At 41.7% G+C, this 22,609-nt stretch overlaps 1 protein-coding gene across 1 annotated transcript in view; it reads right to left on the minus strand.

The window, feature by feature from the left end:
- Positions 1–781: 781 nt before the first annotated feature.
- Positions 782–22,609, minus strand: part of TMEM132C (transmembrane protein 132C) — a 137,459-nt gene continuing 115,631 nt past the window's right edge. The window contains exons 5-8 of the mRNA XM_009867470.1: positions 13,053–13,258; positions 12,304–12,577; positions 11,025–11,216; positions 782–1,981 (exon numbers count right to left, since the gene is read on the minus strand). Coding sequence (XP_009865772.1) covers positions 782–1,981; positions 11,025–11,216; positions 12,304–12,577; positions 13,053–13,258 — 1,872 coding nt within the window. The remainder of the gene's footprint in view (positions 1,982–11,024; positions 11,217–12,303; positions 12,578–13,052; positions 13,259–22,609) is intronic.

The raw sequence follows: 22,609 nt of genomic DNA on the forward strand, positions 1-22,609 counted from the left end.
CACATGGAAATTATTAGTCAATACTTATCCTTTGAATTCTTTAAATGACAGGAGAGTATTTATATCTAACTTAGAAACAAAATGTAATTGGTCCACTGTGAACTTAATGAATTGAAATTTTCCCGTTTTCAAGATACTGAAAAGAAAAATACAAGGACAATTATTCTGTTTCAACTTACAAGACAAACAGAAAAGTAAAAATAAAAATAACAGGTAATTTCTTCCTCCTTCATATGTAATGCCAAAGACATATCTTCACTTCAAATGAAGGAATAAAAAAGAAACGGCTTGAGTACCAATCTAAAAAGTCTCCTTGTGGGTCATGTGTTCATAATTGTGATGTTTTATTAGAAATACAGACAAGTTACTGTTTATATCCTGCTCATTCTTTTCATGCTCTTATATTCTCTTTTTTCTTTTTCCAAATATTTTTGGTACTTTGAAACATGACTATCATTATTATTTGTATGACCCATAAAACAAACTTTCACAACCTCATCTTGCCCAGTTCATCATAATGGTCATATCGTTTCCTTGTTCCTTTCTGCTATTTATATTCCACTTCCTAAATCCGTGAGTAGCAGAGTAACTGCTGAAAACACAAAACAAAGTGAAAACCGAAACCATACCGTGGACAGTTTGGCAAATTTCTTTCCCTGATTATAAAAACTGCCTCATCGTTTCTCCTGGTGATTGCTTCCCCTCCCCCTCTTCTGTCCCAATATATACTGTAGAACTGAAGGCATCAAGGTGTGGTTAAACCCAAAAAACCAGCAAGGAGCTATACTTTGTCTTTGAACTTCTCCATGTAGTTTCGTATCTCTTTGGAGTCCCCCAGGTCCATATCCTGGCACACCCACTTAATGTCATCGTCATTGCTACTTAGGATTGAGTTGACAGTAGGACAGCCATCGTCGGGTGGGATGGTAGTGAATGTTGTGAATTTTACCCGCTTCCGTTTAGACGTCGGTGAATGTAAAGGTTCAGATTTCTGTTCTTTTCTGAGCTTGCCCCCTGAGTCAGCACACCTGTGGACCTGGCTCTGAATGTTCTTCTGAGCACTGCCATTGAGGAGCTGGTTGCTCTCCTCGCAACCCGAGCCTCGGTCAATAATAGTTGTGTGCTCATCCTGCTGAGGTGATGCATCTGCTGTGTTCTCCAGCAGTTCTGCTTCATTTCCCAGCCAGACCCAGTCATGAGAATGGGTCATGGTGGCCTGTCCTTCCACCAGAACCTGCTTGTGCCGGTACTTCAGTGCAAATGTTGCACAGTTTATTAGGAAGACTAGAATTGCCAGGCAGAAGACCCCTAGCAGAGCATACATCCCAATCTCCAGATCGCTAAGGCCCCTGGGTGTCTGCACCAGGTCATTCTCCTCCATGCCTGTGTTGCCTTTTGGTAGGTCTACTTGAGCAGGGAAGTTGGTGAAGTCAATAGGAATGTTCTGCAGCTGGCTATCATCTGAGAGTTTGCCACCATCCAGCCTACTGTTTTTAATGACTTTATTTTTTATGACAGATTTTGCTGTGGTGCTGACTTTTCTGACGGCGCCTTCCTCTCGTTCTGCTGAAGAGCTACCATAGTATCGTCCATCCTGGCCATAGCGTTCCTGATCTGACACTTTGTGCCGCCGGTCACTTGCGTGGTTTTCAATCTCATCAGCATCATAATCTCCACCTGTATCGGAGTCTGCATCGTTCTGCCCAAACTTGACTTTGATGTTGCCATTCCCCACAGCCAGGACACTTTTCCTCTTGGACTTTTGGCAGGCTTCAGAAATCATCATGTCCACCTTGATTAACGTGCCCTGACCTTCACCTTCTGCTGCCACAACGGGCCATTTTAAGGCAGCGTTCTGGTGGATCGAGACAACAGCTTCGTCTAATGATACAGCAGAAAGGGAGAAGTCCTTAGAGTCATAAATGTCCAGCGGAGTAACAGAGCTGTCACTGAACTGAATCCAGGTGCTTACTACAGCTTCCTGAAAGGAGAGGGATATGGTTAAAGACAGGGTCTTAAATAAAATATCTCAACCCATTGCAGCTCATCAATCTCTCAGCAATGAATGGTGGCTGGAGGGAATGGAGGACAATGGCTCAGCACTGCTTTTAAAGCAAACCAAGCTTCAACTGATGGGGCAGAAAATTGGTCACATTTTTCACTAAAGGTTCCACCGTTATCCCTCTTGCAAATGTTTTGCAAAAGAATATATGAAATAATGATATGAGATGTCCGTAATACCTAAGTACCCATTAACAGGCTACAATTTACATGATTTATAAAGAAAGTCATTCATGTCATACAAAAGCTGAAAGAGAGAAACCAGAAATATTACTAGAGGCACTTGACAGAACACTTATTTCCCTCATGTTCCCCATGCAGAGGTGTCATAGGGAGCTGTCAAATTAAGCAAGGCATAAATATCTTAGCAGGAATAAGGAGCTACCACGTTATCTTCGAAATGGTTGGAGCAGAAGATTCACCTGAAAGAAAAGATTCACGGAACTCTTGTCATTTTGCTAGAGAAAGATTTGTTTTAAGTAAATCACACTTTATCCTTGAGATAATTAGATAGTCCACCGCATTTCTGTGCCAAGGAGGGGAGGACGGGGATTCTGATATGATCTCTATGATAAAAATACGAACGGCCTGGAGTTGATTGGACTGTTTTCATTCTCTGCAGGTAGCACTGTTAGAAGCCATCATTAGAGGCAAACACAAAGCTAGAGGTCAGCTCTTTACCATTTGAAATCCCATCCAGATGATATAGATATTTACTTCTCCACATCTCAGTAGCTTTCTTTGCAGGAGGTTTCTTTATTTTTTTCATTTGCTCTATGTCTTGCCTGTTTAGCCAGCAGACGTGTGGGCAGATTGCCCGAGTGCAACTTCACACAAAACTGAAGTTCTTTTCTTCCCAGATTAAAACCGCAGATGCCCCTAATAACTTTACACTTGGGTACATCAGAACAACTGGGCTGAAAATCACCACTGGGGAAAAGCATTGCCACCCTGTTAACATCCAGTCATAGTACAAATTTACAACCTAATATGGTTTTCAATTGGCTACAATTTCTTATGCTATGGTTATAAAAAAAAGGGAATTGGTACCCTTCTAGTTAAATTTAAAGCTTTTCAATGAAAACAGCAAGGGGCATTTAGCTGTGCAGAAGGTTGGACTATAATGAATATTTGATTTCCAAAGTGCTATCAGCAAGTTCTTGAGGGACTGGAAGAAGAAAAATAAGTTGTGGCACAACAGGAAAGAAGGCAAAGTTCTCAGTGATTCAAATGCACTTCAAACAGCTGAAATGCAGCCAGGGTAGCTCAGAAGCTCGGAAGGGTGAACTGAGTAAGGAAATTAAAACAGCTGATCTTTTGTTAGAGAGCCCTGAAATGGCTGAAGAGACAGAAACATAAAGCTGCAAGGCACAGATTAAATCTATATCATAGAGATCTATAGCAGAGCAAATCCAGTCATGGGAAAGTAAAGGATTTCTTTTTTTAAATGGATATGTTAGAAAGAAGATGTGTCTCCTGCAGCAATTCAACACCCTGTTGCCTCCCTTCTCCCTAAAGCAAGAGGACAGCCTTGTGTACCATCAGGGAGATGTGTAAGATACACTCACTTTTCACCAGCCTACAGAAGGAAAAAGCACCGACATGATTTCAAGCACATATCACAACAGGCTTGACACTGTCTGCCAGCAGTGCTGTTTCAGAGAGCAGAATGAGGAAATGAGTGCAGAATTTTTACAGTTAAGGTTGGAAATGATGAGGCCTGTGACTCCTCCCATCTCTGCTGGGCACCTCCATCTCTACAAAAAAATTCACTAAATCCAAACACAGCATCCCCAGTACTACAGAGCCCCAGATCTGGTTATGCAGGGAGATTTTACTGCTGCAAGAACAGCATCTCTGAGGGATCCAGGGTCTCCGTCCAGACACTGTAGAGGAACACGTATGAGGGGCCATATATTCTTTCCTGTCTTCTTCAAGACAGCCACATTCCTATTTAGTTTTCTTGACGTCTTTCTGCTTTAACAGCCCTCAGACATATTTCAGGTTAAGAGGTAGCAGCATGGAAAAAATTCAGCCAAATGGCTAGAATTTGACAAAGTTGCAAGCAACTTCAAACCAACTTTTATTCTTTATGCTATTTCTCCTCTATTCTGCATTCTTGGTTTTATGAAGCAGAGATGGAGAAAAATGAAATGGTAGTCCACTGCAATTTGGAGTCACACATGTGATTTACTACAGTTAACAGAGGTGTAGCCATTTTTTTCAACCAGCATTGACAATTTTTATTTCTGAAAGACTCCTTTTTCACAGAAAGAACGAATTTTTTCACAACATAGCATTGTTATGCTTATACTATGGACAACGTTAATTAAAAGGAAAAGAACACAAATGAGAGAAAGAGGGATAGAATTTCAAATTCTACCAAAGTCTATTATATAAGCCCAAATATTCTATTTGGCAAGAGAGCATCTCCTCTCTTTCACATTGTTAAAGGAATGTTGAAGGAAGGGGAAGGAAGTGAACTTCCCAAATGATTATAAATTCTGAAAAGCTAAAAAGAAAAAAAGAAAGAAAAAAAGAAATGATTTAGTACCATGTCCTCCAACGAGCTGTTTCTGCACATCCTATGTACTGCATCAATAAATCCCCTCCAAATCTCTGACAAGGTCCTCCAATTACTATCAGCACACGAAGACGAATTGGAGCCTTCTTACATGCAAAGTTGCTGCCCCTAGTCTGATGCCCTGAACACTGAGGTGACAAATGCTTATGTTTGTTAATTATCAAGCGTAAACAAATAATCTGAGGGATTAGCTGGCTGCCCAGACCTTCTTTCCTCCACTTTTACTCTCTTCTACATCTGCATACATATACAGACACACACACACACACACACTCCGTTGCACTCCCAGAACAAATGAAGCACAACTACACGCTTTTGCCAGCATCTCTTACAGAACAGGATGATTTGTATGGTGACTGTGATGATGCGAGGTGAGTCAGATAACGTACATTAGATCATGCTAAGCACAGCAAAATCCAGTCCAGAGGAGATGATGAAACTGCTTCCTACATCCACTGCTGATAATCAAATATCATGCTTTCCTTAAGCACATCAAAATCTTCCTTTCACAGAATCATAGAATGGCCAGGGCTGGAAGGGACCTTAGAGACCATCTGATCCAACCTCCCTGTCATGGGCAGGGACGCCTCTCAACTAGATCAGGCTACTCAAGGCTCTGTCCAACTTGGCCTTGAACACCTCCAGGGAGGGGGCAGCCACCACATCTCTGGGCAATTTGTTCCAAAGTCTTGCCACTCTCGTGCTGAAGAATTTCTTCCTAAAATCTAATCTAAATCACAACTGATTTATCACAACACATTTTGTCTACATTTTCCCTTATGCCTTCGCTGTTCTCTCCCTCCATTCCAAGCACATGTTCAGCAAGTTGGCCACTTCTTGATCTGTTGCAATTCCATCACCTTTTCTGGCCTTGAATTACATTGCCGCTTATCATCCAACGATACCACTTGTTAAATCTTTTTGGATAAACTTGCATTTCGCTTTTTGTTAGCAGTTTTATCTCCCTTGTTACTCACTTATGTTCAGGTGGGTAAAGCAAAGGGGAAATATGACCAGGCTACAGAAGTAACATGGCACTAACGAAAACCAACAGTCCCCAAGGAACTCCGTTCTGTCCAACCTTGAATACTTCAAACTCTGCCTATGCATCACCACAACCACCATTGCTGGCTGCCTATGTCTCTTCCACCTAGATAAATCCAGGAAGCTCACATTCCAAAAGGCAACCGCAGTGCAGGGATCAGGGCTGGTTTGGAAGCTCAGCAGAAAGTCCATCATAAAGAGATCTAACAAGTCTCTCAGTGCTGGGACTCGCGTGAGTTGCCCGTGAAAATCTGTGAGCCACAGTGATGATTATTTTACACTTTAAAGCGTCATAGAGCATTTGAAAGTCTGCTTCTCTTAGGATATTCCACTGAGCCCTTCTGTAGCATCACAGTGATTATAAAGTGCCCTTCAATAGCTCCTCCAAAAAGCTGGAGTCAGCTTGACACCAGGGCATGCTATCTTGTATTCTCCAAGCAAAAAATAGGGGAGTAAAACATGTAGGACTGGTTGCATTTTAGAAAATTCTGCTGCTTAGAAGCACAGGTCTGAGGACTGATCCGTGTATTTGATTTTTTTCCATGCTCAGAAAAAAGAGGCCTTTCAATGGTCTTCATTCACTAAAACACAAATAAAAGTATTTGTGAATAAGCCCTCAATTGCTGGAATCAGCTGCAATAGTCCTGGAGTGAGGCAGGACACCAAAGGAAAGAAATGGATGGCTGGATGGCTCTGCAGAAAACAAATACATCCCTCCCTCAAATAAAGGCAAGGGAATACTGTTCTCAGCAGCTTCTATTAAACCAGCCCTGATTGTTCTATCTGGGGACTTCAATGCTGAAATGGTTTTCCCCAGACATTTTATCACATGAAACATAAAAGTATTATATGTGCATTTATTTTTAAGCCTGTAGCTTGTGTAGCAAAAATTGGGCTTGATGGTTATGATGTGGAAATGAAAGGCAGCCAAGACTCAGTTCTTAATTCAAACCATGCATTCCCCTACTGTGTATTTCTTTCTCTCCTTTTTGTCCAATCTGCTAATGTGACATTCCTTTCCAGTGGGAATTTGCTTGTATTTGCAAGGGAAGGATTCAAATTCTCATACAACAATACATCCTTTCTCCCTTTCCCATGCTGATTAATTCCTTTCTCATACTTGTGAGCCATTACATTGCTCTGTCATTTTGAAGAAGACATATAAATACAATCTAAGTGTAATTTATACTGCCATAAAAATATTCTTGATATCCATTACTTAACTGTGAGATGTCAGTGATCTCTCGTAACTAGTTTGCATGAAGGACAGAAGCTAAAACAGGACAGTATCATGTCAATCCAAGAGGCAGGGATATGCAAGTAACTCCAGCTTGTAGCCCTGATTCAGGTGGTGCTGGGCACCCTCACCTCCCATCACAGTGACAGGGGACATCTTTGAGGACACTCCTGGAGGTTCCAGATGACCTCACAGGGTTGGATCTTGTCACTGATGTCAACAGGAGCTACATGTGTGAAGAAGAACTTGGCCTTTAGAAAGTGCTAATATTGTTCTTTTTCCCTAAGAAAATGTCTGTAGTTTTCCAGCAGCACAGAGAAATATTAATACACACAGCTGTTTATTAAAGGCCTTCTTTTTTCTTTCTTCACACTCCCATTTCAGTTCAGTAGAACACATGCAGTATCCTACAGTGACGAAAAAGCTGTATGTCTGTGAGTTTCCCTGCAGAGCCAGATGAAATGTAAGAGTCCTTGAAGCTCACTCAGATCAGAAAACACTTTAGGTTTTCTTTTCTTTACATTTTGGAGAAGGCTTTAAGATGGCAGCGTTGATTTTAACAACCGTCAGCAAGCCAAATGGAACAGCTTTCCTACCTGAGCAGATGGCCACTAAAAATAGATGGCTCTCAGCTGCAGTTTCCAAATTTTCAGAAGATACTTCAACTTTGATAAGTGCAAGTTGGTCAATCTCCATTTATTTTTAGGCACCTAAATCATTGATTCCCTTTTCAGTGCCAATGAGCTCCCCATTGATTGAAAAAAAGGAAGTATGGGTCAGCATCCCTCAAGGTCACCTTGTCACCTGAGGTAATTAGTTACTTACCTGCAGATAAAGATACCTAACTTAAGGCATCCAAGATAAAAAAAATTTAGCTTATCTTCTTTAGATTGCTATTTGGAGAAATTGCCAACTTTTCAGGGCTTGCGTTTTGGCTGCTTTGTCCTGCTTATGCAAGGTGTGGTCATTATAATCAAAGACCTAATCTAGTCACTGTATTCATTGAAAGAAAGTCTCAGCAAAAATACCAAATTCATTCCTATGGTATTGAAAGATCTGTAATAGCATGATCTGTAAAATGTTTTATGCTCTCCACTGCACTCTACAGATGTGCTGCTTCATCTGCTAGGGACAATATTGTGCCTGCCCGAGCACCAATTACCCAAGGACATTTGCTAAACTATGCTGAAGCTTGGTTACTGAAGGTGCCAAAGTCAAGCCAAGAAAAACACTTGACTAAGAACACATTGATTGTTTTTTCCATGTAACAATGCTGAGACACACACAATTATTCCTAAGAAAAATAAAACCTTCAGCTATCTTTGCTGTTCTGTTTCTCAGTTGCATCAGTAAGGCTTGTGTGAGTTATTGGGGCCTTTTTATAAATTTGAGAGCAAAAGACACAAATAACAAAGTCCTTGCAACATTCAAATATATGCTTAGTTCTTGGTTATCCCCTTTAAAAAACCTTCTTTTTCAAAAGGGCTTGATTTTCAGGAAAGACTTGCCTTCTGAAATTGCAGCTCAGTAAGGATCTCAGCTGATCATGAGTCACTTCTTGCAAAATTCAGCCACAAGATTAATTCTTCTAAGGGCAAGTGACTTAAATATTACATCCTTAATTCAAATTGCAAATGAAAGGAAAAGACGTATGTGACTCCACAGGCCACTCCCATGATAAGACTATTTCCTTCAAAGTATTTTCTAGTGTCAAATCTCTTCCCATCATATTTTTTTGGTGATGCAAATACAATGTCACTAGGTCCTCTTTTCAACAGTCCTTCCTTGGGCAAGCCCTGCCTATAGGCTGAGTAAGATTTATAGGCTGAGAACAAATGAGTGGCTTACAAGAAGGTAGGAAGTAAATTATACAGCGTGTGGAATTAGCTCAGGCTTCTGGGATGAAGGCACTGCCAAAGTGCCCCAGTAACCAGGGACCAGGATCCCCACTGACCCAGCAGCACCAGGATCAGGACCACAAACACTCACAGTGCTTGAGCAGGAACCAACCCTCACAAACTCCCCAAAGGGAGGAGCGATGCTCCCAGCACAGCCATCAGCTGCGAAGCAGGCAGGACAACACTTCTCTTACTCCTGGTGAAGAGGACGTGGTGAGATTACAAGCAGAGGCCAGGCAGATGGGCAGGCTCCACGCTGGAGGAGCTGGGAGGAGAGGCAGAGACTGAAGTGGGGCCCCACCAGAACATGCTGCTCTGTGTTTGCAGGAAACTGGGACAGAAGGCATCCTGCACAGAACGAGTGGGCAAAACTGACTCACTTGGGACTGCCACTAAGCAACCAGATTTCCTTGGGCATTCCAGATCTTGACGTAAAGAAGGTTTTCCACTGCCTTTTAAGACAGTCTAGGTCCTGGGCTTTTTTTTCCAGATGGAGTTTGGAGAAGAAACAACAGATTTTAAACTTCTTTTACTGAGGAAAAAAAGGTGCTTGATTTTCTTACGCCTCCTGTTCTACAGTCGGTATCTTCAGGGAGCATGATACCGAGGCGCTATCTGCAGTCTGCAGTCCCAGGAAGAGGACACAGCAGGGACAGCGGCACCCCGAGCAGAAGGCACCGCTCAGAACCTGAGCCTGATATGCCCAGTCACTTCTGTATCAGAAATGTGTCACTCTGAGGAAACAAAATATTTCACTAAAATTGTTCCATTACACAGATGTTGGGCAAAACAAGTTCAAAACAAACCATGTTTACTCTTCTGTATTATTTCGCAACTTGCCAATTGTAGTGATATATACTGACATGCCATGTCATATTGCCTTGCCACAGCCCGACAGGAGATGCCGTGTTGTGCACTTACTGAAATGCCCTGTCATCATACGCCATAACCTGATGGTGATAAATATCTTTGCATAGTCGGGACAGATCATCTATAAATCTGAGCAACCTTTTCAGATTCACAAGCTCTTTTATCTGCAACCAAAGCCATGATTCTTCCAATGATGCTGCCGGACAAATGGTGCTCTGTCCTACATAACACAGTTGGGTTAGGCAAGCTCTAGCTTTTGCTTTTACAGTCTTTGGCTGAAGACAATATGTCAGACGTGGTTTCTAAGCCCTGGAGAAGGGTACAAACGGGTTAATTACATAAGATTCTTATGTTTACAGGATGCAGTAAATGGAACAGATGGGCTGCATGTCCTTCCAGTTTGGACATTTTCCTGTCACTAAGTTATAAAACAATCACAATTATTTTTATGTTCTAGAAAACTAGGTAGCAATAATCATGAAAATGGGCCATAAAACTTGATTTGAGATCTCCCTCTATGCGAGATGACATACAGTTTCTGTGAGAGGAGTAGCTGTGGACAGACTTAATTGCATGGTCCCCAGTCCCACACTTGAGCTGACTGAAAGAGCAGTGAACATACAGCTTGTTCCACTGCTACTGACCCTTGTTCTTAATCTGTTCCAGCGCAACTGTTTGCCTTCATCTGGTGGTGCTCTCCAATCTTCTCTTCCATGTGGGCTGCAACCTGAACCATGCTGCTTGAAAGACTCCCTTCACAGAGATGGGAATTTGCTGGCTTAAATTAAGTAGTATCAGTACATGAACTGAATGATGAACCCCCCAAAATCCATCTGAAAAATAAAAGGAGTGATGAGCCTGGCAGTCTGCCGTGACTCCAGGAGGGAAAAGAAATGTGTTTGGCTATCTTCTGCCTCTATTTTATAGCTCTTCAAACTATTAAATTGTTGTGACACACCAAGCTCTGTGCTCTCTGGCATGGAAAACAAGGGCATGCTCATACAGCAAACAAGGATCACTGACCAAAGACTGCCTGTGTTGCAAAAATAACAGATGTTGCATCATTTAAAGAAAGAACATTAAAAATGCAAATAATACAAACTTCAATGCAGTCAGAACTTTTACTGCAGATTAAGTCAATATCTGAAGGGAAGAAATGAGAAGACAATTCCAGCATACCTCTAAAGGAAAGCAATTGCCACGGATATCTACTATACCTCTCCTTTAAAGTCTGACTGCTGAACTTGTTCTGAACGGTCATCTGTACTTCACGTTGATAAAACACTGACCCATCCCAAAAGGCAACAACAGTAAATACAGCGTACATTACCTGCTTAGGAGTATGAAGCAACTCCTGGGCGATGGTTGTAGCCACAATAGCCCGACTACTTGCTGCATTTGGCTGAAGAAAGAGTGAAAGCCCAGCTACCAGCTGGACTCCAAGGTCTGTAATAGTCACTTTGTCATCTAGCACAGTCACTGTCTTCTCTGCCAGGATGGAGTCAGACAGAGGAGACAAAACCTTTGGAGAAACACAAAAGAATCAACTTAGGAAAAGGCTGATCAATTAAAATAACCTTTCTTAAGGTCATCATCCCTTCTTGTCTCCGGAGCTTTATGCATAGAAATGAGAAGGCAGACTACACTGAAAAGGCAGTCTGATTTCATTAGCAGGGCCGGGAAAACATTCAGGAGAGAGGTTATGGTTGAGAACATTCCATCCGATACAGAGAGCTAGGCTATCTCAGTTGTGTTATTTGCATAATTTCACTAGAAGAGTTGATTTAAAACCTTCTTTCCCTGTTTTACTGTGTCCCAGTACAGATGAGCTCATCAGACTTCCCAACAATTTCAAAGGGAAGGTAACAACATCTAGGGAGTTGTCCTTCACTTCTTTGCTTCGAATTTCTCATTTATCTATTTTTTCTGTTTCTGATGGAGCATCAAGGTAGTAGGATATTCTTTAATGAAACTAAGGGCCATCCTGCTATCTTTAGGGAACAAAGATAGGATATCTATTTCATGCACATACAGTCCTCTCCACCTTCTTCATTTCACATCTACAGCCTAGACTAGCTATGTTCACTCTTTAAACATTGGTTTTAGTAAGGATTCAGCTGGGGCAGAGCTGGGATATAGTGCTGGCCATTTGTGCTTTTCAGGGCATGTTGTAGGTTTTTTATCCTGAACTAATGTTTAAATAAATCAAAAGCAACTTGGCACAATCTAAAGACGTCTGCCTCAAAAAGTCACAATGGTGTCCATCAGCTGACTGGTGGTAAGCTGCATCACAGAACCACAGAATGTTAGGGGTTGGAAGGGACCTTGAAAGATCATCTAGGCCAACCCCCCTACCAGAGCAGAGCAGGAGCTTGACTTCTCACTGAGTGTGGAAATGCTGCCTCTCCTAGACATCTCTGAAGGCTTCCAGCTCCTGGCCATGCTGCATGTCTGGGACAACCTCCAGCACAGATGACTGTTGCTGGGTTAATGCTCTGTGTGACTCTAGAAGGTCACTGGAACGTAATGGGAAATTATCCTCTTTCAAGACAACAGAATGCAAGATTCCCTACGGGAATGGCGGAATGTGGCAGTCTAGAGCACAGTACCTGCATCGTTGTCATTCCTACTTCCCGTCCAATCAAAATCCTGCCTTCCTGCAGCTTGGCAATGTGAGGATCCTCCAGTTTCATAAAATCCATCACCAGGTCTGTAATGTCAAACTGCCAGTCTGAGCCCAGCAAGTAGCTCAGCTGACCCCAAGGGCTGGAATCCTCGGCTACGAACTGGGTGAGGACTCGCACCATGGCGTGCTGGTACTGCAGAGTGCATCCTCGTCCTTTCCGCTCATCTTCATCCTCATCATCACTGTCTCTGGTGGGTCTTTTTTCATAAGAAAGTGAAGTAGAAAGAAATGTTTTTAAGAACATTAGTGAAAACTAACATTAGAGTGCTAATGGAGAGCATCCCCTTAAATAACAGCCCTCCTTTCTGGTTTTTTTTTTAGACCATGGCTGATTTATGGCTGCCTAGCATGAAGGGCCTACAAAAGGACTATAGCACTTTTTCATCTAAGCTGGTATGTCCAAACAACAACTTCGTAAGTGGACCTTACCAGGGGACCACACTGCACTCTGTTGCACAGGACAGGCACAGGCACAGAAGCAAAATCCACAGATTTTAAAAGCTTTAGTATATCTGCAGATGTCTGGTGCAAAGCTGAGGATTCCAGTACCGCTGTTCCTCAGGGAAAGATGCTGCATTTTGGGTGCAGGTGCTGCAGCTGTTCTGGCTGATAGTTAAAATCAACACCTTCCAATTTTACAATAACAACTAAAATTTAGCGATTCAAACTTACCTTTTGTTGGAAACAACTGGGACTCGCCAGCCTTTTATTTGGCTTAGCTCTGTATCCGAAATGTCGATCTGAAGAGGCAGGCGTGGAACCCACACTGTGATTTGCAGAGGGGCACTCAGATACTGATACGTAAAGTTCACCAGTGCATTCACCTTGCCTTTCATTTCTTTGCCATTGACAAAAACATAGTCACATCTGTCAGAAACCTAAGGGGGAGGGGGGGAAGAAATACAGAAAGAAAGAAGAAAAGGTAACGACTGCAACAAAACAAGCTCAAAGTGTAACCCTGGCATGTCAAAATCAGATCCAAACAAAAAAGGCTCCTATCTTTTCATGCGTGTTAATGATGGCCTTTTACAATGGGAGCAGCTGAACACAAAAATCCTGCATTGGCTCAGGAGGGATAATTATGCTGGAGATGCCTAAAGACTGGATACTATTTGTGAAGTTGGTAGCTGATTTTCTGTTTGTCATGCAGTGAGCCACTAGGCAGTCACACTGCTGTGGACTTTATAATGAGCAAGGCTCCTTCATGGGCTGGTCAGGAGGAACCCAACAAACCGAGCTCAGTCTCGACAGAGGCAAGCAGCAAATCAAAGCTCTACCCTGATGAGTACCTTCATCAGAGGGTCATGCTGCTTTCTATCATCAAGACAAAGCTGGCTCTGGAGTGGATTTCATCCACTAAAGAGTAACAGAAGTCTACTCATTTCCTCCGCAATAAATGCTATCTCTTTATAAATGTTTATATTTTGATTAAAGCTGTAAAGTATTTCTAAACACTGCAGTAGATTTATCATTAACATGTAAATGCCGTTCTGAATAAAAGCAAGCATTATCATAGTCATGTAAGAGTTATATTAGTAATCACATCTTTAATCAATGTTGTAATTTACGGACCATTGAGTTTTCTCATTTATTATGTTGCTGAGTACTAGTGATAAAATCAGTCCTGAATATATAAATCATTAAGAGGGATGCAGGATAGTATGAGTGATAAAGTCATTGTCATATCTATTCCTAAAGGTGTTATAAATGTCTGGGGAAATCCTGTGGCACATTAATCATACATTAAGTGGATAGCAGTGGGAGCTGTTACATTACTAAATGAGCTGGTATGTCTGCAGAAATTAGCGGTAAACCCAGCAGATCTCTTCAACTCCTGCTCTTGCTCCTCTCCCATTAGAATTCTATTTCATCACCCATAATGAGTATCGTTAGTGGTGGCAACCTATCTCCCCCCTGAACATATATTTATATTATCATCTGCTCCCTTTTATCCTCACTCCCACTCCCAATATAATTTTATTCAAATTAAGATTATCAGCTGGAAATGGTTATGTCCCCAGGCTAATCAAACAGATGGATGTCCTCTGTGACCGCAGACAGAGCTAAACTGTTTCCCCATTTTTATCTTCTGTCAGGTTTAGGCACGGCTTACATTCTGGTGAAACATTTGATGGTGAGATTGCAAAAGGAAACTTCAGAGAACATAACACAAACATTTCTGTGACTCATTCCCTAAGAGGGTTATGCTGTGATTGGGCTCTGTTAACTGAAAACAGTACTATGTACTACAACACCTGTCCCATCTGTCTGTTCAGGCTTCTTCCTCAGACCCTCGAAGAGAGGTTTAAAAGTCTGAAGGTGACAGAAATTTCTTCACTTTACCACTATGAAAAGGCATGCCCTGTTTTCACAGGTGTTAACTTGAATAGCAACACAGAAAGGGGTTTAGTTCACTCTAGGCTCTTTCAGAATGACTGTTGGATCTAATCTAAAAGTACTATGGAACACAGGTGCATAATATAATATATGCAGTAATTCAGAACTCTTTCCTAGATGGGCTGCTGTTTCTTTCTGTGGTGCCATTGCATCAGCTTCACCCTAATTCTCAGGTGGCTGAAGTTAAAAGAAATTCACATCTAAGTAATATACCACATATGGATGTTACCTACGGCATAACACCCTCAATCAGCTTCAGGGTACAAGGAAGTCCTGGCTGACACACTTGAATTTCTGTTATCCCCTGTAATCTCAGGGAAGTCAACTCCTTCTGCCCATTTTCCCTCACTGATGTAAACACCTCAACCCAGGGAGCCTTGGTCAGCAACAGTCAGAGAACTGCATTGCACTTGGAGCACAGAGCAACTTCTAGAGCCAAATGGGAAGCAGTGAGAGTGCCTGGGGCAGAAGACCTCACGTGTGGAACACGAGACAAAGCAGCCTCAGGTATGGCTCTTCTTTCCTTAGCCCTGTCTTCATTTGAGGAGCAACTTTCAGGGGAGTTGTTACAAGATCTAATTCAATTCTGCTGGGAGCAGTAGCCACTGCCATTCTGAAACTAGTTCCATTCCATTCATTTCTACGGAATTAATCCCACAGACAAATGGATGAACTTTCTGAGTTAATTGTACAAGTTACTTATTTATGCACGTAGTAAACCACATGCACTAGCTGATAAAAGATGGCTGATAACACACTTGACTTCAGACTGACCAGATCTGGTCTAGATGTATGATTTATCTAAAGCCCACTATTGTCAGTAACAGAACAAATGCGACTGTCAGGGAAAAAAACACAGTAACAATAGTACCAAAACTGCAATTCCTAAACGGTTCTGGGCTGAGATCCAATCTCCATCTGTATTTGCAAAACTGCTATATGCCTTCATGGATATGCGACAAACAAATGGCTAAACAAATATATACAGCAACCTAAGGAGGTGGCTGCTGTAGCTACCACACAGCCTTTAAAATTGCTACAGGTTAATATTTATCACTGGGCATGCATCAGCAATAGTGGCAGGCCATTATGAGTTGCATTAAGCAAAATATCACTCTTTTCACCAAGTACAAGCAATGCTAATGTCCTTACACATGCTCTTTCTTCTGTTTCTGTACTTCTGACAGAGGTAGCACACAGAGTACAGGAGGCGCAAAGCCCGTTTTGTATCAGATTGCTGTAAGCATTTTAATGATTGTGCTTTCAGGTATCCATTCTTGAAGCAACACTGATTGCTTTTGACAAAGAAAGGCAACAGACTTAGTGTTGCACAGAGGATGAAAGGCAGAAAGTATCTCTGAGAACAATTCACAACGTGTATGTGCTGTCCATATGCACATTGATTAAGGATATTCCTCCTCAAGAAACATTCAGTTAAAGCTATCCCATAGTCTACAGCTTCTGTAAGCAACACAGCTAAGCTAAGCTTAGTATAGCAGGCTAGCAGAAAGAGAGCACGTGGGTTTGCTTCCCTTGCCCCTGTCTCTCACAGTGTCACTCGCTTGGCCTCGGAGAACAAACCCGGCTGTACTGGTCCTGCTGCACTTTACAACATCAGCAAGCCACATGCGAGGGCTGATTTGCTAAGCCGATGCCCCTCATAAAAAACAGGGTAGAGGTTATGTGGTGCAACAGCCCCCCTTAGCTCAGATAAACTCAGATGAAAATAACATCACAGTCAACTTGGTTTTGGAGTTATTCCATGTAGACTTGGCAAAACTATTTTGATCTGTTCTCCTACAGGGTTAAAAGAGATAGAAACACAGGACTGGTAGGGGCAACCTAAAACACTGTCTCAGGGAATCGTGGAGAAAGGACAGAAAGCAGATTAAAAGGAGTAATAAATTAAATTGGATCATAATAGAACTCAAATTCTATTTTTATTATAAAGGTGTATTTGTATAAGCATTTTTCTCTGTTTTTCTACGGGGTTTTGCAATGCTTGTGGAAGGTCACTGAACAGTACAGTGACCAGCTCTCATCTGTGAGTCTTGCCCACAATAGTTTAAGGAAGTTTTTAATAGAAGCTGGAGACTCTGTGAACAGTGATCTGCCTCTCATCTCCTGTAGTATTTATGCTTTTACAGTGAAAATATCTTCCCTCTGAAAGTGCTTTTTATCTCTGGCATCAGAAGAATTGAGAGATGATGAAGGGAAACCTGCTTAGCCACCACCTCTAAGTGACTGGGGTTTATTTTCTGTTCTGTGTAGCAGATCAGCAAGAAGTTTTGCATTTTAACGAACTTTCTGATGCTATTTCAGCAATTTCTTTCATTATTAAGCTGCATTCAGCTACATTCTCCCCCCTCCTTTTTTTCTCCCTAACTTCTCTCTGCAGATTACAACTAAAATAAAGAAGCTAGACAGCAAAAGACTGGAAGGATAGGCAGGGGAGACAAGGTGAGGATGTCATCCTCTCTATCAGTGACCACCTGGAGTACATGGAGCAGCCCTCTAGGGCCCTCAACACAAGGACACGGACTTGTCCTGGGAAGGCCATGAAGATGATCCAGGGGCTGGAACACCTCTACCATGAGGACAGCTCAAACCATTCTACGATTCTTCTTTGTCTTTCTTTTTTCTAGCATTATATTATTGCGGCCTTTTGTAAAAAAGGCCATTGCCTGTCTAAGTGACTTTTATAGAGCCCCTCTGCAAAAAATCTCATTTTATTGAGCTGACAGAAAAAAACACACTGCCTGGAAATCAAGAGAGAGTCATTCCTGAATCACTACCTATGGCACTACGTGACTTTGTGATCTGCGGAGTGAATGTACCTTTCCACCTAGCAGTGAACAGATGAGCGACAGTAAATATTAAGGAGATTCCTAGTACCGGTACCATTCAAATGCAGACCCTCTAGGTCTTCCTTTACTTACTCCTTTCAGATTAAGGTCTTGATCCCACCATGACCTCTGTATTGCAGAATTGCAAGGAGGGAGCGTGAGCTGCTTGTGGTCACCACAAAGGATGTGACAATGGACTCTGCATCCATAAAGGGGCTGTTGACACTTCTGTAAATCTTCATTCAATTGCTAGTGGAGGCAGGTAGGTTACGAAAGACAAATTTCATGTCAAATATAAGCTAAGACTGTCTTTCAAAAAAGAGTGAACTCAGAACACTGTCTGTCCTGTTTTGTATCTGTTGTATGCAGGAGTGGAAAGAACTCCAAGACCAAAAAAAAAAAGAGTAGTATTGACTCTGTGAGTCTAGTCTACTCTAAACTTGTTTATTCTCCTAGAGGTTTTTCACCTGTGGAGATATCAGCCCAGTCTCTGAAGCACAGTTCTGAAGGACAAAAAGTCAAATTTTTAATATTGCAATCATGTCAAGTTTATGAACATTGAAAATGTGTGAGTCTATTTTCTAGGTAGAAGTTTGGGTGGTTTGTCCTTAATTAAACACACTGATGTTTAAAAAGCCTTAGAACTTTAAGACTGAGCAGAAAATAGGAGATGTGATAATGGTGGATATCCTGCTTGTATTCATCATGTTCAGAATCTTGTATTTTGGTGTGTAAACCCATTTCTGTTATACTAATGTAAATATTGCTAAAATATTCAAAGGTTACATAAATGTTTAAATATTCATGAAAGCACTTCCACGTGCAAAAAGACTTTTTCAGTGTCTCTTAAAGGAATTTCAATTTCAATAAAAAAATTTACAGGACAATTAGTAAAGAATAGTGATGATCAGCACTTTTCAGATAAATTATTATTTCAGCTCAGCAACATCACTCCTCATACCAGAAGGGCAACTGAAGTTCATGGAGGTTAAACTTTGTGAACAGTCATTCATTCCATTAAAGGAGTACAGAGCACCAGAATGACTTATTCACTGAATATACTCACACTTACATAATATATATAAAATAATGGACAGTGGTAATCATTCCACCAGCTTTTTGGACAATCCTTTCACATTTTGTAATATTCCTGTCCTTGCTATAGAATTTCTTCTAAGATTTTTTTTTAACAACGTTCTCTGTAAAAAGGGAACCATCGTCTATTAAATTCTAGAGGTTCTGAGAAAGACTCTATATAGTCTTGATTTCAGTTAAACACTATAGTTTTATACTTGAAGGAAATTCTATGTTACGTGAACACTGGGTGATGGCAACTCCTTCATAAGCCATGCCTGGCTGCCTAATCCTGACTAATCAGTGACCTACGACTGCAAAATGGAAGCAGTCTCAAGGCCCATAGTATTCAGTTCTTCACGTTAAACTGTTCAAATCTGACAAGAGTTAAAGCTTCGGACCTGAGCTCTCCCATGATCTCTGGAGTGATATTTACAGCTTTGTGAGACTCTATAAAGCAGGCTTTAAAATGGAAGCATCCATTATAGGAGTTGCTAATTGCTTGTGTGACTTGACTTTGCAGAACTGCCCCTCAGTCCCAGTGACCGTGGCTGGAGCTGTGCTGTGACTTGGAAAGTGAAGCCAAAACCTCCCTTCACAGGCTGAGCATAAAGGGAAATACCGGAGTGCAGACTTAACACTGGTAAGATTGTCATCTTAATAAATGGAAAGCTTGGTTTTTCACCTTATGTGAAAGAATAACCCTGAGATTTATTTTAACCTATGACCCAACGAAAGAAAAAGAATGAATTTTTTTCTTGAAATACTTGAGGAATAATTACTCCCATTCTGGAAACAGGGATGAGGAAGCAAGGCAGGTACTGTAATAACTGACTCAAGCCTCATTTTGCCTCTTAGAACTGTCTGCAGTTTTCAATGGGTAACAACGGCTTGTGCATTGATGTTGCTTCGTAAACAGCTGCCACATTCCAGCTGTGGTTTCCATCCCTGTGTTCAGTCCCCAGGCAAAGTTCCCAGAAACCTGCACTCATAACACGGGGATCAAGCCCTGAGCATTGAAAAGGAGAACTCTGTAAAATCAGGGCCATAGTTTAGAAGCAATATGGACTCTCTTTGCTGAGAAGGGTCTGCATATTCAGTATCAGCAGCCAGATTAGTAAAACCAAGTAGAAAACCCCCAAAGCTAGGAGCATTTCTTAGGGAAAAGGCTGTACATTATCTAATCTCATTACAAAGATTTTGCTGGCAGCTTTGCAGAGCAGAAACAGTACATTTAACTAACTGAATATCATTCACTACGACAGAACCGAGAGAGTAAAAGGGGCACAAAATGCCAGCTGAGACTGGAGGGCATCTATTTGATCCCAAATGACCAGCTTTTGAAGCTGAACTGTAGCTGCACTGAGCCACAGGAGCTCTCTGCAGCTAGCATTATCACGTAAACCAGAATCTGTCTTGTTTTGTGCACTCTCGAGTCAAGTAATTTCAGAAAATGGGGCTGAACAGAGAGTCTGGCTCCTACTCACTAGGGATATGCCAGACTATATATGCAACATGGCCCCAAATATCGTGCCTGGCAAAAGAGGATCACAGGGTGAAAGGAGGGACTTTTAATTCCATCTACACTCTTTGCACAGCAGTTGCACATTTGAGAACATCAGCACGCATGTAATTTTCTAACTTAATATGTATCTACAATACACACATTTACAATGTGTAATTTACAGTTATTGGCAGAAAAGAAAAGTGAACCATCATTTCTTCTGACTGTATTACCCAAAAAAATCTGGAGGAAAACTGCTTCTCTTCCTATCATATCGACAGCTGTCACAAAACTACAGTTATTTCTCCCATTTACTTTCTTGGTCTTGACCTTGGAGCTTTGAAGCTGATTTTGAAGCACTTTTCTGTGGAACCTGAGGCACTGTTACTGCCACTTGGCTTTGATTTTTCATTTGGGACGTACAAGTTCTCCACAGTGACATCACTAATGCAGGCAGTGGGCTGCGTGAAGTTAGGAGATGACAAGAAGTCTGCAAGTACATGGTTTAAAAGTTTCTTTAGTTGCCCATGAAATTTTTGCATAGTATATGATGGCAAGGTATTTACAGCTTTTATTGCTGAATTTAAGTATCTCAGACCATGTCAGTTTTGAGTTTCAATTTCCAAAGAGGCTGACTGCTTGGGGAGCAGTGGCAGAGATTAATGGTATAACATGTTCAGTGAAAGCTCTGCGTTTGCTGCCCTATATGCTGTATTTGCATCCAAGGGAAGTAAAGCGTCATTTTTCTAAAGCTCCTCTGCAGTTTTTCCCTCTACTGATGTATATCGATTTCAGTAAATCATAGCACTATGAGAAGTACAGAGGAGGGCAAGGAGGTGGACTTTCTATTTGCAATTCTGCTTAGAATATAACGTATTAGGTTTATCAGAATAAAAACCTAGAAAGTCACAGGGCTTCAGAACAGCACAAACGAAATTTCCATGCTGTGACTTCCTTTCCTGTTTTTAAAGCTCTTCAGTTTCACACAAATCACAGGAACATACAGTATCAGAAGGGGAAAGAGGCCCCATCAGAGCAATCAGCTGCTGGGTTTGGAGTCAGAAAGAAATACAGCTCCTGCTTTTGAGGGCTTTCAAGGCTGTATTAGGGCGTGGTGAGTAGGAACCGTATCTGCAGTTTAACAGCTACGGAACATCAAACTTCCAGAAGGTGATTTGTGGTGGCCCTTGGGGGTATCTGCCCCCTGCAGTGGATGTGACACGCCTGTCCCCAGCCTGCTGGTGTGTTCCTGTAGGCCCATGCAGAGACCCTTGCTCAGGATCCAAAAGCCCCTGATTCTGCAGCTAACCAAGGGAAGACTTGCAAGACAGAGAACGAACACACAAGCACCTGAGAAGGAGTAGTCCAATTTTTCTACATTCCTCCCAGAAAAATATACAACCACATTATTTTTCAAAGTGAGAGTACTGCTACAATTTTGACTGTGTGGGCTGAAGTATCTGCGGGCTGAAGTAACCCTCCCCGAGCAGCTGCCTGCGCATTACAGTGGAGGATGACTGGCAGAAGCTGCTGTTGTTCAGACTGACCCCTCCGTGCTTTCACTCCATTTTGCAGGACTGCCATAAAACCACAGAAGAGACCATTACATTAAAGCGACTGCACAGAACATAGCCTGTCTATTATTAGACCACATCAAATTCCTGGAAATCCCATATAGTGTGATTTTTTCACTTCTCCCTTTGCTTCACAGGGTTGAGTTAGGAATGAGACCTGTCTTAACCAGAAGTTTCTTCACCTATTTGTTATTCAGTGTTCTTAGCTCTACAGCAGTTGCACCTAGCTAACAAACTCCAAAGAGAGTTTTATTTGACCTAAGTAAAACAATGAACAATAAATCACTTGCATTAAATTCGCTGTAGGAGGTTTTTATTGAAAGCTAGTGATCTTCCTTGATCAAAACAGATGGTAGGAATGACCAGTTGTTTCTAGTCAGCCTCTCGTTTTTATTTTCTCCTATAATCTGCACTAAAAAACATAATGTGAAGCCCTAAATCCTCCGAGTCTTTAAGGCTTTGCAATGAAGCCTCATACGAAGAATATACATGTATGCTGAGGTGCAGAAACGCGATGCAAGTTTGGACGCTTATCCTGCCATATGCAGCTGGATTTGAAAAGTACGAGGGACAATGTCATGTGCCCATGACGTGCCAGGGTTTCTGCTGGGATGGAATCTTCCAGAACTCTGCTTCTCCTTGAAATTACAATTTGCATCACACTTCATCACAACCTACCATACTATCTGTCTCCAGGTGCTGCTGGTAAGAAAGCAGAGGGAAGAAACCTTAGTTGCCACGGGAAGCTTTGTTTTGAGCTTTCTTCCAACAGATCCCTCTTTGTTATATTTTTTCAGTATCTGTTATAATGCAATAAATACTGTACAATTATCT

This window comes from Apaloderma vittatum, unplaced genomic scaffold (assembly GCF_000703405.1).
Source record: "Apaloderma vittatum isolate BGI_N311 unplaced genomic scaffold, ASM70340v1 scaffold8104, whole genome shotgun sequence".
In the NCBI taxonomy this organism is placed as follows: Eukaryota; Metazoa; Chordata; class Aves; order Trogoniformes; family Trogonidae; genus Apaloderma; species Apaloderma vittatum.